This window comes from Watersipora subatra, chromosome 8 (assembly GCF_963576615.1).
Source record: "Watersipora subatra chromosome 8, tzWatSuba1.1, whole genome shotgun sequence".
Classification (NCBI taxonomy): domain Eukaryota; kingdom Metazoa; phylum Bryozoa; class Gymnolaemata; order Cheilostomatida; family Watersiporidae; genus Watersipora; species Watersipora subatra.
Genome location: NC_088715.1, coordinates 63141213 through 63160073, shown reverse-complemented (window position 1 = coordinate 63160073; position 18861 = coordinate 63141213). Strand labels below are relative to the sequence as shown.

Here is an 18861-nt window from a genome sequence, read left to right as displayed (position 1 = left end):
CGCATAGCCCTGAAGCGCTTCTGTATCTTTCGAAACGCTTCCTCCAGTCCGGCCAAGCCTTTTGAGAGCTGCTGAAATCTAGCTCCGCTGGTGGTTTCAATGAACTCATTTTGTTTGTGAAGTTTCTGTGAAGTCTATTTTCTTTGTTAAATCCTGCCTACGACGCCATGTTGCAGGTTCGTATGCATATATTTGTCTGTGAGGCTTGACTGACTAACAATAATTGATTGAGTACCAAGATACAAGAATTTATCATGCAGAAATAGACGTTGTACAAACATTATTATCTGCCGCAAATGGTCCATTGTAAGCAGGTATATAAACATTGCAGCAATGTGGATGCAATAATAGCCCACAAAAATGACACTAATAAAAACACATTCAAAGCTATACAATAGGGATAATGGGATTCCAATAAGGCATAATACAGGTGTCTGCAAAAACCCTTATATTATTACAAAACCTGTGACAATTAGTATACATACCATAAGTTGGAACCAATATTGGAAACTTTACAATTGGCTAATCTCAGCCATCCTTATTGTGTACTAATCCACTCTCAAAACGATGACTACCGTAATTATTTGACTCGCTACATGTCAGTTAGACTAGTCTGTCAAACACCCAATGAAAATGCAAACATAGCATCAATAAGAGTGCAAACATAAACATGACTGCGATTGTTAGCCCTAATCTTTGAACCATTAATGCCTTCCCAGTTTGAACTTTTCATGGCACAAATCTTGGACTAATCTTTTGACACTTTAAACAGTTTCCCTAATTAGATTTATCTTTTGACACTTTGAACAGGCTCCCTATTCTGCGTACTATATTTAGATAGTCAAATTCAGCTTGTTCAGAGCAGCACTTTATGGTCAGCTGCTGACTCAAGTGCCATATGACAACATCAATCAAGTTACTTGTAAATAGAATACTTTTTGTATAATATGCAGTTTTTTGGATACTTTGAAGCTTCTTTGAAAATAACTGAATCAGCTGCTTCAACAATTTCTCATGTCTCCTAAGAGACTAAGATTATATGAATATTTATGTAGATACTAATATCTACATAAAGACTTAGATCTGCATCTTATCTAAAATCTGAATGAATGTAGAATATTAAAATTGTTTACCAACAACTGCATTATTTTGATTATAAAAGCAATGAAAATGTTGACATTTGTAACAAACACAATAATACTTGAATCAAATCTCCTTCACTATAGTGAAAGCCATGTCCATCTGACTGAAACCACAATTAGAGGTTAGGAAAAAAGATTGCATCATACAGGATTTGACCCTGTGTTATATAATACATGCTACGCCATAAAGTCAACATTTAAACGTGTAAAAGAAGATATAAATAGCCACAACTGATAGCAAGGAAAGCCCTAAATGTTTTCCTACATCTGCATTAATCTTACAAATTTAATGTGGAATAATATAATTAAATTTGTGATTACATCATAGAGTAATTAGCTTAAATACAAATCAACCTTATATTGATGAAGTTAAAGTTGTCCCTCTATTAAAAGTTAATGAAACAACCATGAGTACACAACTTCGAATTGTTGAGAGTTGATTTAATCTAAATATAGAAAAGTTAATAAAATTAGCTATAAGATGGCAGCAAAACAACGTAGATACTAGTAAAAACTGGCACTTGTTTGGCAGCTAAGAATAAAAAACCAATACAAGCTCACAAACAACTTGAAGCGAATCAATTAGCAATAATAAGAAGAGAGAAAAGAACAATGTAAAACAATATTCTGGACAGTCAGGCAGGTAAGTAGAAACAGTAATACGGAGATCAACTGCATGATAAGAAGTGACTCGACACATCTGCAGTTCAGTACTTAAAATCCACTCATAAAATCCAACATGATTACCATATAAAATGCTCTGACTAAATCATTCAATTCGTTACCAGCCCGACTGCCACTCAGGCCTCTTTTTGATACCCATAATTCCTGGGCGTCTAGTTGTAGCACTAACGGGACGAGTCATAGCACTGGCAGGGTGTGTCGTAGCACTGGTAGGGCGTGTCGTAGCACTGGCAGGGCGTGTCGTAGCACTAACAGGGCGTGTTGCGGCACTGGTTGGTCTGGAAGATCTCGACATGCTTCCGTAGGCACTGGATGGTCTGTTATAATTTGCACTAGTAGGTCTCTGTTTTCGAGAGCCTATAAATGTTTTGGGAAAGTAACTTTCATGCTTACTTAATATGTTGACAAAATGACAGCATTACCTTGTTTTTAGCCTATGGTGATATTTTTTAGCAGAAAAAGCGCAAGCTAAAACAGTCATTCCCTTAAAATTGTTGGTATGTTTTAATATAACTTTGGATCACAAGCTATTAAGCATGTAAAAAAACAGGCGATAATTTAACCTTGGTTGAGCACGTGCCTCACGCACCTGACTTGTACATTCCTCCTATGTATTTACCAAGCATATAGAATAACAAGCATTAAAAAATGCTTGACAGACATAAAAATCATTTTAAGTTGTATCATAAGCAAGCATGAATTGAAAAAGTTGACAATGCCTTTCCAATCTATGCCAGAAAGGATTATGCGTGAAACATTGAAAGTACCACAACTACTGTCTGTTGCTGCTATGAGAATAAAATAGTTCCTACCAGCCCCTTGATAACTCCTACTCTTTGAGTCGCGCTCGAGTCTCATGTCAGGGCAATGGTAGGCCACCTGCCTCTCGTAGTCTCCGAGGCACTTGTTACGACTGATCTCCGCTGATGGTTTAATTTGGTTCAGTCGATGTAACAGAGCCTGCAACACAAGTATATTACTTCCATAGAGTTACTTGTACATATGAGATTGTTTCTATAAAGCTAGATGCACATTATTGTTTCCATACGACTACTTATATGAGATCATTTCCATAAAGTTACTTCTATATGATTGTTTCAATAGATCTACTTGCCAACAATTGTTTCTATAAAGTTGCTTGAATGTTACTGTATCCATAGAGATACTTGTATAAATTGCTTTTATAGAGCTACTTCTAAATAATTGTATCCATATAACTACTTGGGTCAAATTTAGACTCTTGTCTTGAAACTGCTACATTTATTTGCTCTTTCATAGAACTACCCTCATAGAACTACCTATTAGGTCTGACAGGAATCTGGTCATAAAGCTAGTACGCTGTCACAAGCAACCCTATGGAACTATTAATCAGTGTGTCTCGTGAAGCTGTTGTCAGCCATGCGTATTTTCATCAACTCATAGCATAATCATTACTCAGCAACATTTAATAGCCACTCAATCGTCTCTACAGAAAGCATCATACAGTTACTCCTATATGAACCTCACAAATCTAGTTTGTTTAATCATTGATTGTAGAGTACTCATTTACATAGCTCTATTGATTGTAGAGCTCTCTATTTACATAGCTCTATTGATTGTAGAGCTCTCTGTTTACATAGCTCTATTTTGGCAATAAACTTCAACTTTAAAATTATTAACAAAAGCCACTAAACAAACAGAATTGAAAAGGTTAAAATTTGATTGACAGAAATTTAAGCTGTAAGGAGACATGTGCAAGCAAACAGTGCCCAGACCCAGTTGAATAGACAGTTACAGGAGGAATGAGCCAATGTTATTACTTCAGTACAAATTTTGTTGGAGTTGTGACCCCTGGAATGGGTAAAATAATATTTACTATAATAAGAGCCGCGTAGGTAATAGCATGTTACCCTCTGTTTTACAGACCGGCGCACTAACCACTACACTCCTAGACAGCCTTACTACTCCATGAGATATTTATGCATATACTGATTACTCATGACGATCTCTCACGGTACACGGGACTGCCAGGGGTACTGAATAAAAGCAATGATTGCTCAAATAAAGCCAAGTATACTGTGGATATAATAGAATACTGCTGCCTATTAACCAGGTTATAATTCATCGTCAGCTTTAGTCTCTCCGCGCAATCTGCTGACAGACTCATTCGCTGACTGTCTTTTTACATAAACAAAAATATGGTAAACCTTTATTATTATTATCATCATCATTATTCTATCAGTACATGAAGTTTACTACCCCGACTCCTCCGCAATACCATTAGATTACTAACTTTCAAAACACATTTGTTCAACTCACTTAATAATGGCTGTCTTTTTTGTTTGTAATTTAAAACATCATTTTGTTGGTGATTACTAACATAAATGCAAAGTTAGAAATATATATGAGAGATCTGTGGTGTTTTAGGTTTAATACTGACAAGACCTATAGAGAGTGGCAAGTCAACAATACAACTGATTTTACTAAGGATGTGTCACTTGCTACAGAATGACAACGCATGACACTTGCTACAGAATGCCAACGCATGACACTTGTTACAGAATGCCAACACATGATAGGTAACACCCGGAATGAACATAAGGAACACGACTATTATGTCTCGGCTCACCAAGTTCTCTCTCTCAATCCTCTGCTGTTCTCTGCTTCTGTTCACCGTAGAGTTTGTGACTCTGCGTGGTGGACTCACCCTTCTCCTACTCTTAGGCTTCGCTCCTGTCTGCATGCTTTCGGCGGAATTAACAGGGCCCGTTCTCTGTTGACTTACACCAGATCTTTGAGCAAGAATGCTCTAAAACAATTGCTATTAAATTACACTAGAAACAAAGAGTGATCGGCACACACTAATAGCATGATAGCTAGCATATAAGAGCAAAGCTTTGGGCAATCAGCGTGTCTGTGTAATCAGTCACGAGTCCAGCAGCAAATCTTCTTTACTATAATAAGAGACGGGCCGATCCGTCTGCAGCGGTTAGAGGTGGGGATAAAAAATTGCTTCATATGGGATTTGAACCCACGACAATCAGTTTGGTAGACTGACATTCCAACACCTTTGCCAATATTTCTGCAGAATTTATATCTGTGTTTTATTGGCACACGTGACAAACTCTCAGAGCACACTAGATTGCTAAGGGTGCCATGAGAGATGAAATATGATTAGGTACAGCTATATACTGTACTATACCATCGCCGATCTGTCTGCAGCGGTTAGAGGTTGGGATAAAAAATTGTTTCATATGGGATTTGAACCCGCGACAATCAGTTTGGTAGACTGACATTCCAACACCTTTGCCAATATTTCTGCAGAATTTATATCTGTGTTTTATTGGCACACGTGACAAACTCTCAGAGCACACTAGATTGCTAAGGGTGCCATGAGAGATGAAATATGATTAGGCACAGCTATATACTGTACAGGGTCGCTACAATGGCAGTCGTGACACCATATTTATTAAATTGATAAATTAAGACAAACTGAACAACATGAACCCTTTTGCTTCAACTTCATATAATAGTTCTGACTTTGGGTTAAACTGAAGTAATCCTTATAGCTTTAGATCGCCATAACAACTGATAACAAAACTGTTCACTTTTTAATCACAAGTTACATAGACTCACTGGCGATATATCTGTAAATGTATGAAGCTTATAGCTTCTCTCTACGGATTGTATTTACTTCTAGTAAACTCTCAGATACTTTTTCAAGTAATTATCGAAATGTTTCACCAGCGTGCATGAGTCATACCTCAGAGCCGCATGCGCTTTGGGACTGAGCTCTCTAATCAATTTACTCCCATCTCAAGGTGCTATTTTCAATGTAAAATCACTAAGTACAAATTAATCTTTTCCCATACTATGAAAACACCATCTACACAGGATATTACGATAGAAAAACGTGTTTTTAATTGTTGTAATTCAATACTAACAATATTTAGTAATAACCTATTTAGTTGTTATAATCTGCAATAAAATGCAACATCACTATGCACATTACTTTATGGAGTTTTTACCTTCGAGACAAACGCTGTGGATAACGGCTGTCTGAGAGAGACTTGAGAGCAACCCGTTCAGTATACTGAACCTTTGTGACCCTACGTAATAGAAACTTCAAATTTAACTTGAATAAATTTATCTTACTAAATACATACTTGAAACAAGGTTTTAATGTTTTACTAAAGTTACTTTAATTTTATAGTCGTATTTATTTAGTATCTGTTTACGGTTAAGCCGTTTTTGCCTCACATTCACTATAACTTTTAGCCAACTTTTTTCAAATTGATTCGAGGAGACAGATCGAGCGATGATGTTCTCGAAAGCGACCTCTCACCTTCTTGACCATATGATGTAGTGGCCATCGAAAAATGGCTTGATCTCAAAGATTACTTGTATCTCAAGGAAGAAATTTGCTAGAAAGTCAGCTCGCACCTCGAGTATCTCGTATGTTGTGGTATGAGTACTTCGAAAATGAAAACTAACGGATTGAAGAGGACGCAAATAGAAGCAAAACCATGAGAAAAAGAAATACTGTATTCTACCTTCGAGTAGCAAACACCAATTTCACTCAATTTCGAAAATAGACAAGGAAATCTTTACTCGTCCAGCGACTGATTGGGATGACAGTAATTCCTTCTCTCATCTGGACGGACGAAAACCATAGAAATATTGAGCATAGATCTTTCCTATGCTCACTGACTTACATTTAGGAGACGCTGATTCTCCATGTCTATTAGCCTTGACCTGTCAGTTGTGAAAGTGTAGTTGGCCTTCTGACTACTGGCTCGGTGACTCGGTTGCTCGGGAACCTTTATCCTAACATTTTTTCTCTGAGTCGACTCGGATGCATTCTGATCAGCTTCAAGAAGAGCTGACAGCAATACCTCTAAGCTCATTCTGTCGCTGTCCGCTGACTTAGATGCCTTCATCCGAGACGGTGAGGTTATACCTTCATCAAGAAACAAACAGAATGAACAAATAATGTTTCTTATTATCAGTCATGTAGCCGAAGTCCTTACATTGCTACTGTACCTGCTCATAAAACAGTTAGTACTAACAGAGATGCATGGGTTGTGGAATAACCGCGGGAACAAAGGCTCCACCTCAGGTCATATTTTTAAGGTTTCTTTTATTATGTCAGTTATCACTCCACTGACCGCTGTACCTTTTACTACACCCAGAAAACCGCACTAAGGCTTTGCCCACATGTTTGTTCCCTGAATCTATGAGTTGAGTTGTCAGACAAACAGATCTCTGTTCTCATAAAACTGTCGTGTAAATTTGGTAGATAAGCTCATAGGGAATACGCCAAAATTGGCAAAATGTGAAAATAAAAATGCTTCCTTTTTTGCCAAAACCCATTTGATAACTGATAAACTGCATGTGACAGCAAATAGAATGCTTCTTAAGTGATATAGAAAGCATTGGCTTTGAAATTTCTCCGCATTGCACAACAAATGATATGTGGTACTTTAAATAGAAGAAAGACGGCATAAAATCTAAAACCTCCACTATAAGACTACCTACGGCTCAGTTTTAAAGCTGCCAATTACATGCAGCTGCTGCGTGTTCTCATGACAGACTCTGCCACACAACCTAACCTATTCTTGCCACACATAGAAATAACACTTGAGGACATATAAGGAAACTTGTTTCTCAGTCAAGAGTCTTGTTTGCTCAGCTCAAAGGGTCTTGATGATATAAAGCCACTGAGTGCAAATTGTCTCACTCTTCAAGAAACACTCAAGTCAGTTGTTAAGCAAGCGCGTGAAAAGCCTTTCATAATAACAAAGCATAACATGGCAAACGCTATGTTGTCTTATATTATAACACGTGCATGCTTAAACATTAAAACCCTCAGCGCACATCTACTTTTAAACAGCAAATTGCGGTTGAGTTTGCCATTAGCAACTTGTAATTATCAATAAACAACTAGCAACAAACAACTAGCAATAAACAACTAGCAATAAACAACTAAAAATAAATGATTACTAACAGGATACTAGCACGAATGATTTATTAAATAAACTTTCAGCAATGTGATAGAATTAGTAATATGAACGGAGGGCCTCAGCCAGAATTTGTTATCTTCAAGTCATTAGGTAACAACAATGGAGTTGGTTGGAAAGTCTATAGCTACAAGTATAACATACTTTGTGATTTCCTATCGGGTAGCTCTGAATCAGATAGTGATGACACGGTGATACTACTATCAGAGCTGCGTGATCGACGATGTCGTTTCTTGGAGTCACCAGAATGTCGGCCTCTTGATGGTGTCTGCAAAAATTCACTTTCCGAGCTGCTGCTCCGTCGCTTACTTAACCTCCCATGAGGTCTATGGCTTTCTCTGTCACTCGGCTCCGAGCCTACAGTTAAGTATAAACCAGTGGATATTAAACAACATCCCCAAAGTTTAATCACTTAATCACAATGCATTTGGGGAGGACCTAAAGTTCTGCTTTTATGTTTCCTAAGTTTCTCTTAAATTCTGACTATTTAGACTCAGTCTAAAGATATTCACAATGAAAGAGTACTAATGGTAGCTATGTTAAGGCTATCAATGCTTCTCATTAGAAACAGTCAGTCAAGTCTTTCTCAGATTATTGTTAAATATTTATAGCTTTTGAAAAATGCTAATAAAACCTTTTAGTCAAGGAGTGTTTAGTTGTTGATACTCTAGCAGGCTTTAATTTTGCATCCTGAAGTGCAAAATATTTTACCAGAAGAACTACTAATAATTAAAGAAAAAAGCGCAGTGCGCTTTTTTTTACTGTCATCAACAAAGATGGTTGTAAAAAAAGCGTGAAAGATATGGACGAGTTCAAAAGTTTGTTGCAATAATGATCGCTATATGAGCTCAGATGTGCTATGCTCATGCTAAAAAGCGACAGTTGTTCCTACCTGTTGACCACTCAGAAGAATTTCTTCGTGAACTGTTGGTTGAAGAACTACTTCTCGGAGAATCTAGGTCTCCAAGACCTAATCTCAAATTTGGGTCACCTTTAATTTGCGGTTTTAAACGAACATGTTGCAGCTCTTCTTCATCAGAAGAACTAAAATGGACACTACTAGTTTCCTTGCTTCCATTTTTAGACTGAGTCTTTTTCTTTGCCAGTCTATCCTTTGTGCGCGACTTATTCAATGAATCTTCTTTTTCTACCAATTGTTTGCTACTAAACTTAGAATAACTTTCACCAGTAGAGGGTAATGGAGGTTTATTTTTGATGTGTTTACTTTCAACATTTTTAAAATGCCTAGTATCAACACTTGGGGATTTTCCGTGTACATTAACGCTAATATGTACAGTCTCATGCTCTTCATCTGTAGAAGAAGAGTCAGAATACCTTTGGCGCCTTCTTTTTGATTTCGATAAGCCTGATGACTGTGTTGATTTTTTTGATGATGCTTGTGAGGTCCTACTATTGTAGCTGTTGCTGGATGAGAAAGATTTTTTTGAAGTGCTAGGATGCTGTGTGTCATTAACGTATAACTCTGAGTTGCTACTACTCTCACTGCTTTCAACCATTCCGTGCTTGTGATGATTGGGAGCAACGACATTTATTCTGTCTACAAAATACTATGAACGCTTTAAAAGGAATGAAACATATAAACAAAAGAGTCAATCAGAAAATAGAACTATTAAATTGCTATTTAAAATAATTTTTCTGAAACACTAAAAGTTACATAAGCTCGTGGTTTGATCTAAAAGTATCGCAATAAATATAATTAATAAAATTATCCTCTGCACCAATTTAATTCGTGGCCTACTTGCTGCTGATAAAGCCAAAACAACCAACTGGTATGCTAAACAAAAAGAAATTGTGTATAGTTTATAAAAACAGAAAAAATACGTTTAAACTTGAAATAAACACCGCAAATGACAAACCTTCATTTACAGATATCCAAGAAATTAGGCATCATTCATTGAGAACACCGATCAAAGTTTTATATAATGACCATAAAAACTAAATACATGTATATTTAATTTTTTTTGCAAATAATGCGTTTGATGCATAAAATACTGTTTACAAATAAATCTTTCATGACGTAAAAATAACGTTTTTGTGTACTACTACAGTGGTTTCAATTAGTTGGGTTTTCAGATGAAGCTGTGGCAGATTTGTTACTCATCATATTATACAGCTCATTTCAAGTGCATGCTTACTTACATTATTAGTCAACCCCGCGTCGTTAACCCATATATGGTCATTATTACCATATATAGTCATTATGCCCTTATATGGGCGAGCTGCAACCTATATAAAGGAAGGCAGCCCGCAGTGGGGGCAGTTGTTTTGTAGTCTAGTCAATACAATTATACACACACACACACACACTCTCTCTTCATTTCTCGCTTGAGCGGTCAGCAAGAATTAATGCAGGATAGTTGACCAGTATAGGCATCATCGGTCAGCTGGTTGACTACGGGGGTCAGCAGCTAAAGGTGCCCTGAGTGGGTCGACCTAATTAGTAGCAGAGAGGTCGACCTAAGCTAATCAGACGACGGACCTTAGGGTTGACGTGGTCTTCTATAATCACATACAGTTATAGGCACGGCAAGCTAATGTAAGCCGACCTGTCGGGTCGCCATTAGGTACACTGGTAGACCAAGACAAAAACCAGTACACTGGTGGCAGCGGTGGGATCGTCTGACCATGCCTGGAAGGCGGTCAACTAGGAGAGAGGCAGCTGAGGCTGACCTCCATCAAGCTGATCAGTATGGGCGGATGGCTGACGCCATAACTGAGGCTTTACGGCAATCTCGACCAGAGAGGGACTTCAAGCCCCCTAAGTTTGATGGCAGTGATGATGTTGAACTGTTCATCAGTCAGTTTCAGGAAGTAGCTGAAGCTAATCAATGGTCTGCAGGGTCAGCACGTCTGCACCTCAGAGAGGTGCTGAAGGATGGTGCTAAAAGCTGTGGCAGGGGAGAAACTACAGATGCCATCTTTGCAGCCTTGAGAACTAAATTTGGTCTGACAGTTAGAGAGGCCAGGAGTCGATTAAACCTCAAGAAGGAAGTCAAGGTTAGCTTGCAAGATCATGCTGCGGAAGTAGAAAGACTAGCCAATATAGCTTATGCTGATCTGCCTGAGCACCATCGTGCAAATATGGCATTAGATGCTTTCTCCATGACATTGGGCAACACCTATCTACAGAGGCATCTGTTAGCGGTGGGAGCACAGACTTTGGGAGAGGCAGTGCAGGCTGGAAATGACTTTCTGCAAATTCAGCCATTTAATCCTCGGTTGACCCAAAGGTCAACCATCATGGCTATAGAAGGGGAGGAAGAGGATGACCCCAAGGCAGCCCAGGTCGACCTCCCACAAGCTACAAAATCGGCTACGTTGGAAGATGTCCTTGTAGCCCTAAAGGAGCTGACCACCTTGACGACAAAACTGGCGGTCAATGGTAGCCGACCCAGAAGCCAAGGTCGGACTACTCCAGAGCCGCAGCAAATCAGAAGGGCGACCAGCTGTTGGGAATGTGGAATAGTCGGACATGTCAGACGACAGTGTCCTCAGATGGCAGCTACCCAGCCAGCAAGAAACCAGCAGCAGGGAAACGAACATCGTCCACAGCAGTAGGGGGACATACTGACTGTGGACCTTCAAACCAGAAAAAGCCACCTTGGCAAACCCCACGTCGGACAGGTCGACCTCAGACCCCCCATGGGTCGACCTCAGTCCTACTAGAAAACTCCTTTGACTCACTAACTGAGCAGCAAACAGAGGAAATCCAAACCCCAAACCCAGTGGTTACAGAAAAGCTCCAGACAAGGAGACGGCGTAAGAGGTGGCAGCACACCGGTCGGACGACTCAGCAGGTCGGTCCTGAGAGAGTGGCTGCGGACACCCTTTGGAAACCGTATAGTAGTAGCTATTTCTTACCTGGGAAGATTATGGGCCGACCTGCTCATTTCCTGATAGACAGTGGATGCACCTCCAACCTACTCAGCCGTCATGTCTTTGACCGGCTTCCCGCTGGGATGAAGGCTCAGTTGGTAGAGAGAACAGACTATGGCACGATGGCTGACGGGTCTCGCCTAAACTTTTATGGCATGTTGACCGTACCCATCCGAGTCAGAAGTGTACAAGTGACTGTATCACTTCTTGTATGCCCCCTAAAAGAAGATGCCATCATCGGGATGCCATTCTTGACAGACCAATGCTGTGAGATGAATTTCCAAGAATCCACATTGGTAGTGAATGGTCAGAAGCTGATCTGCACAGATCGGGACGGACGACCCTTGGTGAGCAAGGTGCAGGTTGTCCGTACCATGACACTTCAACCTCGGTCGGAGATGGTGGTTACATGCCGCCTCACGACCCACACCTACCAACCCTTAGGAATGGTGGAGGGATCAGGAGATCGGTACATGGTGGCTGCCAGCCTCCACCTACCTGATGAGAAGGGAAGAGTGGCCCTGCGTTGTTTGAACCCGACAGATTCCCCTGTACAGGTAGCGTCGGGAACTGTGATTGGCAGCTACACAGGAGTCGATGAAACTGAAATCGGCCAGCCCTGGACAGAAGGGGGGCCAAAGGGAGCGAAACCAAGCCAGGATACCCGGCCTGACCCAAAGGTGGCTCCTCACGTGAAAGAGCTGTATAGCCAAGCTATAGTGCACTGTAGGAGTGACTACGACAGACAACAGGTAGTTAGGCTCCTTGACCAGTATGCCGATGTTTTCAGTAAAGGGGATGGAGATGTGGGTCGGACTACCCTGGTCCAACATGAGATACCCACGATAACGGATGCTCAACCCATTCGGCAGACCCCATACAGGGTTGGCCCTGAGAAGGAAGCGGAAATAGATCGGCAGGTCTCTGAGCTGGCCAAACAGGGAATGATAGAGCAGGCATATGGAGCTTGGAGCTCTCCTGTGGTCCTGGTCAGGAAAAAGGATGGAACCTGGAGACTGTGCATTGACTATCGGAAGTTGAATGCGGTCACTAAACAGGACGCATATCCACTTCCTCGAATCGATGACAGTCTGGATGCTCTGTCAGGCAGCAAGTTGTTCAGCACTCTCGATTTGATGAGCGGCTATTGGCAGGTACCCCTGTCGCCGGGAGCGCAGGAGAAATCAGCCTTCATCACGAGAAGTGGGCTTTGGAGATGGAAAGTGCTGCCTTTCGGGCTGACGTCAGCCCCTGCCACGTTCCAGAGGCTTATGGAGCGAGTGCTGCAAGGGCTCCACTGGAAGACGCTCTTGCTGTATCTGGACGACATCATAGTCATGTCAGCCGACCTCCAGAGTCACCTGTCTAGGCTGTCAGAAGTACTAGACAGGCTTCGACAAGCCGGCTTGAAACTAAAACCATCTAAATGTACCCTCATGCAGACAAAAGTAAAGTACCTCGGACATGTGGTGAGTTCGACGGGGGTAGCCACGGATCCGGAAAAAGTGGAAGCGATCCACAGGTGGTCAGAGCCAACCGATGTGACTCAGCTGAGGGCTTTTCTCGGCACTACCGGTTACTACCACCGATACGTGCCCAACTACGCTTCGGTTGCCAAGCCCTTGACACTACTCACGGCAGAAGGGTCCACCTGGAAGTGGGGTCAACCTGAACAAGAAGCTTTCAGTCACCTCAAGTGGCTCTTGACGCATGCCCCTGTACTAGGCTACCCAGATCCGACCTTAGAGTACACCCTTGACACAGATGCCAGCAACGTCGGAACTGGGGCGGTATTGTCCCAGGTCCAACAAGGACAGGAGCGAGTTATCGCCTATCACAGCAAGACGCTCTCCCCTGCGGAGAGGAACTACTGTGTCACGAGGCGAGAACTCCTGGCGGTGGTGTTAGCCGTGAAACATTTCCGGCCCTATTTGTACGGTCGAGAGTTTGTCATCAGGACCGACCATGCTTCCCTAGTCTGGCTGCATCGGAGGAAGGAACCTTCCTGTCAGATAGCCAGGTGGTTGGAAAGCTTGTCGGAACACAGATACAAAATTGTGCACCGAAAGGGAGAGAAGCATGGAAATGCTGATGGCCTGAGTAGGCAACAGTGTGAAGACTGCAAGCAATGTGCCTCAATAGATAGACGAGATGGTGGGCCTCCCCGCTCGGAGATCTGTAAGGAATTACAGGAGGGGACGATTCCATCAAGTCGAGTTCCCACGGGAAATCTGGATGAGATTGAGTGGCCACTTCTGCCCGAACAACCCCAGAGATGGAGGAACCAAGCAGTGGGCATCCCGGCAGATGTGGAGATCGACCAGGTCGGACCCAACAGCGGACCTCGGAGGGACAAGGAGGCCGGCTCCAGGCCAATCCAAGAGGGCGACCCTAGTGTAAACAAGAAGGTCGACCAAGGCTTAGGTCAGCCCCTCCCTATTATAGAAAAACGGCCCTCCGCACAGACGAAAGCTGGCGAAATTGTCGCGCTACAAAAGAGAGCAGAGACGGCAATCGGGAAAATTTACCAGGCAGTGCTGACTGGTAGACCCATAGATGCCCAAGTTTTACAACTAGGCGACCCAGAGTTGAAGAGGCTAGCCAACATGTTTTCACAGCTGCGGATCGATCCCGACGGGGTCTTGACAGCGACAATCCCAGGAAATGGTAGAAGCAAAGCAGTCACCGTCTGCCCTTTGCCTGTGCGGCAAAACCTAATCTGGGAGACACATAGACAGGCCCACAGTGGCATAGATCGGACACTAAAAAGGGTCCAGTTGAACTGGTATTGGCCAGGAATGACCAGTGACGTACGTCGGACGGTAATGTCCTGTGAAGTATGCCAACAGGCCAAACATGGCACTGGTGCAACAACCTCCAATAGACAGAGGCTCTACGCTGGTCGACCGTGGCAGAGATTGGCTGTAGACCTGGTCGGCCCCCTACCCTTAACCACCCGAGGAAACATCTGGGCTCTTGTGATGACCGACCACTTCACTAGGTGGTCGGACGCTATCGCAATCCCAGATGCCACCGCGCCTACCGTGGCCAGTACGCTGGAGGAAAGGGTTTTCAGTTATTTCGGATTGCCAGAAATAATCCATACTGATCAGGGGGCCCAGTTCGAATCCGACCTATTCCAGGAGCTGTGTCGACTTTGGGGAGTCGAGAAGTCAAGGACGACTCCATACCGGCCTGAAGGTAACGGTATAGTCGAACGAAATAACAGGATACTCGGAGACTCCCTGCGAGCCCTCCTTACTGGAAGAGGACAGGAAGAGTGGGATCTCGTGTTACCACATTTAATGAGAACACTGAGGGGGATTCCCCATTCAGCCACCAAAGAAACTCCAAATTACATGATGCTCGGTCGGGAGTTGCGCCTCCCTGACCAACTCCAACATGGGAGTTCGGTGGAATCTTTTCAGAGTACGAATGAGTACGCTATTGAAATCCAAGATCGGCTCTTACGAGCCCATGAGATTCTCAGGCACAGGCAGTTAGAAATCGTGGCTGAAGACACCACTGAACCACCACTGTTCAAGGCTGGCGACCTGGTCTGGATGACCCGCAGACGTCGACGGAAGGGGGAGAACTCGAAGTTGTCGGCCAAGAGAGTTGGGCCTTACCGGGTAATCCAAAGCTTTCCAAATCACACGTACACAATCGAACGCCGGGGACAGCGTTCTGTACAGTCTGAACACCGGTTGAGAGCTTACAAACCCTGCAGCAATTATCATGGAAAAGCCCCAGTCTTGCTTGAGCCTAGTAGAAGGCCTAACATGCGTGGAGTAAGGAAAAACAATGGAAAAACTCAGACAGAGCCTGTCTTAGAAGCTGAAAATGCAGAAAAGGCAAATAGGAAGGACAACCCTGAAGGTGGCGATGGGACAACTCCTAAGGAAGCTTTTGACAACCCAGAGAGCCAGCCTTCCAGTGGACAATGCCGAGATACAGAAAACTGCACTCCAGCAAGTGCGGAGGCAGGAGAGTCAGCTGTCCACCGACAGCCAGACAATGTTAGCAGGCCTCAGAGGAGTAGGAATCTGCCTCCGCACCTGCGGGAGTATGAGTTGAACAGTATCCAATTAAACAATTCGGGAGCGATTACTTCATCGGCAGCGGCTAGTTTAAAATGTGCTGCCATGCCCCAATCATTCAGTCAACGCCAGCCTCAGATTTCCGTTCGGACTGTGAGTGTACGTCCAGAGAAGTTGGAAATCTCGATGCCAAGGAAGTCAATGTCAGCCGCTGACCGGTTGAGGTTAGAGGCTCAGCAATTGCGTAGGACGGCCGCATATTTAGAAAAGCTGGCCGACCAGCAAGAGGCCAGACCGTAGCTACGACGGTAACAAGTAGTTGGAACTCATTTCCTTCGCTATTTTATCACCATTACTATCCTTTTTTTATTACTATTTTATATATATGTATATATAGACGGATAGCCGTCTATAGGGGCGGCGTATGTGGCAGATTTGTTACTCATCATATTATACAGCTCATTTCAAGTGCATGCTTACTTACATTATTAGTCAACCCCGCGTCGTTAACCCATATATGGTCATTATTACCATATATAGTCATTATGCCCTTATATGGGCGAGCTGCAACCTATATAAAGGAAGGCAGCCCGCAGTGGGGGCAGTTGTTTTGTAGTCTAGTCAATACAATTATACACACACACACACACACTCTCTCTTCATTTCTCGCTTGAGCGGTCAGCAAGAATTAATGCAGGATAGTTGACCAGTATAGGCATCATCGGTCAGCTGGTTGACTACGGGGGTCAGCAGCTAAAGGTGCCCTGAGTGGGTCGACCTAATTAGTAGCAGAGAGGTCGACCTAAGCTAATCAGACGACGGACCTTAGGGTTGACGTGGTCTTCTATAATCACATACAGTTATAGGCACGGCAAGCTAATGTAAGCCGACCTGTCGGGTCGCCATTAGGTACACTGGTAGACCAAGACAAAAACCAGTACAAAGCTCCCAGTTTTTTGCCGTGATTCAGAACACAGTTTTTGCATCACTACTTTCATTAATTTAATAAGCAACAATACCTTGTTCCATTGGATCATCAAAAAAGTCAAAATCAATGTTGTCAGTCATGTTTATCAAGTAATATATAAATATGCCTTACTGCAACAACACTTAAAGAAAAAACGCTACCAATGGCAGTTCGTGTTTACAGTAACTACCGACGTCACATCCTTTATAAAACAGCCATGCTATTGGCTCAAACATAAAAATTTCTATTGGCGCGTTCAACCAATTAGTCTTACTTCAATTAACTATCTCTGATACCGTATCGTAAATCATCACACCATGTCGGATTAAGATAGGGACCAACAAGTAAAGTAGTCCGAAAGACATTTCGCACAAAACCGCTCCGACAAAATTTAGATTCATGCACGTGGGACTGAGATTAAATCGAACCGGTTTCTAAAATCTTCTGCTACAACAGTACAATTTGAGTAGCCTTAGCTCGTACAAAAATGGCTTTTTACACGATTTTTAATAAATAGAATAACCTTTTTGTTCGTCTGCAGTTGTTAACAACTTTACACCGTAGATTCAATTAAAGAATAACTAAAAAGCTTTCGTTGAAACAGAAAATTTGCCTAACGAAGCCTGTCTGCTGAAATTTTCTCAATAACCTCTGCAACATCTATAAACAGCCTGTGATTGTCTCTATTACTCTTACTCTTCTTCTTTAGTACGTACATGTACTAGAGCTTGTGGCATGTACGCGTCAAAGTTCTAAGTTCTTAGCTAGCACTGTTTACAATGTTGTTGCTATATTGCCACTAGTTTGTTGTATGAAGCTTGGATTTTAATTCACGTACTGTTGGTAAAAACTATTATAAAAGATTGAAGTCTTAGCCTATACTGTAGGTCGGTCACCTCTAGATGTAGCTCTATCTAGTATCGAAAGTGCCTTCAGTTCTACTGTTCTTCAATTCATCATATGAGCTGAAAAAAAGTGAATGATTTTCGTCTTTTGCTAGAAGTCTATGCAGAAGGTTGTGTCTAGTGTTGTAGCGACTTGATGCTAGAGTTTCTAGATTTACCGCTTCACAAACGTTAATCATGTTTGCTCTTCTACTTACATTAGAAATGAATCACACAGCTGTATTTTGCACCATTTCTATGTTGTAAACTTAAAACTATTGGTGTGGGTCCCACACTGCTGCACTATACTCTAAATGCGGTCTACACAGACTTGTGTAGGCCAGTAGTTTAGCCTGCTTCGGAGCATTGTACAAAGAGCATTGTACATTGTACAAACTTGATCATACCAAGTTGGCGCTTTGCCTTTGATTTTATATTGCTGATGTGAATTGTAAATTTTAAGTTGGATTGTAAGATAACACCAAGGTATTTGGTCTCCTGCACAAGTGTGGTATGCGATAATGTGTAAATCGCTTGAGGTGATGTATGCTTTGGATTGAAGACAAGGACAAAACATTTGTCTATATTGATATACATTGTACATGCACTAGGTTAAAGCCCTGGACTCTAAAACAATGCCAGGACTCTAAGCCCAGGACTCAAGTCTCTTTTCTTGAACGACCTGTTTGTCAATGTGATTATTTACCATTTGATAGATGAGAGTATCATGTGCAAGACAGACTGATGCCACAGTTAACACGAGTAGGTAAATCATTAATTTTGAAAAATATAGTGCTACAGCATGGGTAGTATAATTGCCCTTCTCTGTGTTCCTAGAAAGTTCATGAAAGGTACCACATAGTTCTGTTTGACAAGATAATTGTTTTCTGAATCTATGTTGGTGATTATACAGTATTCCATCGAGAACATCATTGAGCTCATGTAGAATTATATGTTCTACGAGCTTACATGGGATTCTTGTCAGAGAGAATGGTCGGAATTTGTTGGGTTGGTCTGATGCACCTCTTCTGTGCAGCGGTCTAACACGGGCTAACTTCTATTCAGTTAGTAGTTTTGAAGAAGAGACTGACTGCTTATATATGATTGTAAGGCACTCACCAGTTAATATGGTATCAACCATTAGGTCCTCTTTACGGATCTCGTCAACTCCTGATGACTCGCCATCTTTTAGCTCTTTAATAAGTTTAGCAGCTCCCTCAAAGGAAATTTCAAAATTCTCTGGGCATC

At 42.1% G+C, this 18861-nt stretch overlaps 1 protein-coding gene across 1 annotated transcript; it reads right to left on the bottom strand.

The window, feature by feature from the left end:
• Window positions 1-1417: 1417 nt before the first annotated feature.
• LOC137401780 (cilia- and flagella-associated protein 97-like) lies at window positions 1418-16903 on the bottom strand. Its single transcript, XM_068088265.1, has 7 exons — window positions 16782-16903; window positions 8718-9383; window positions 7970-8182; window positions 6521-6765; window positions 4435-4614; window positions 2639-2786; window positions 1418-2183 (listed from the first exon to the last, which is right to left on the bottom strand). Exons 1-7 carry the CDS (start codon window positions 16828-16830, stop codon window positions 1924-1926), a joined length of 1761 nt encoding a protein of 586 aa, XP_067944366.1. The 5' UTR covers window positions 16831-16903; the 3' UTR covers window positions 1418-1923.
• Between the last annotated feature and the right edge of the window lie 1958 nt (window positions 16904-18861).

Coding starts and splice junctions, on each gene's coding strand:
- LOC137401780 (XM_068088265.1), bottom strand. CDS start 16,830: ATGACTGACAACATTGATTTTGACTTTTTTGATGATCCAATGGAACAA. Junction 8,183..8,717: donor TTCTTCTGAGTGGTCAACAG/GTAGGAACAACT, acceptor ACTTAACTGTAG/GCTCGGAGCCGAGTGACAGA. Junction 4,615..6,520: donor AGAATCAGCGTCTCCTAAAT/GTAAGTCAGTGA, acceptor CAATTGTTTTAG/AGCATTCTTGCTCAAAGATC.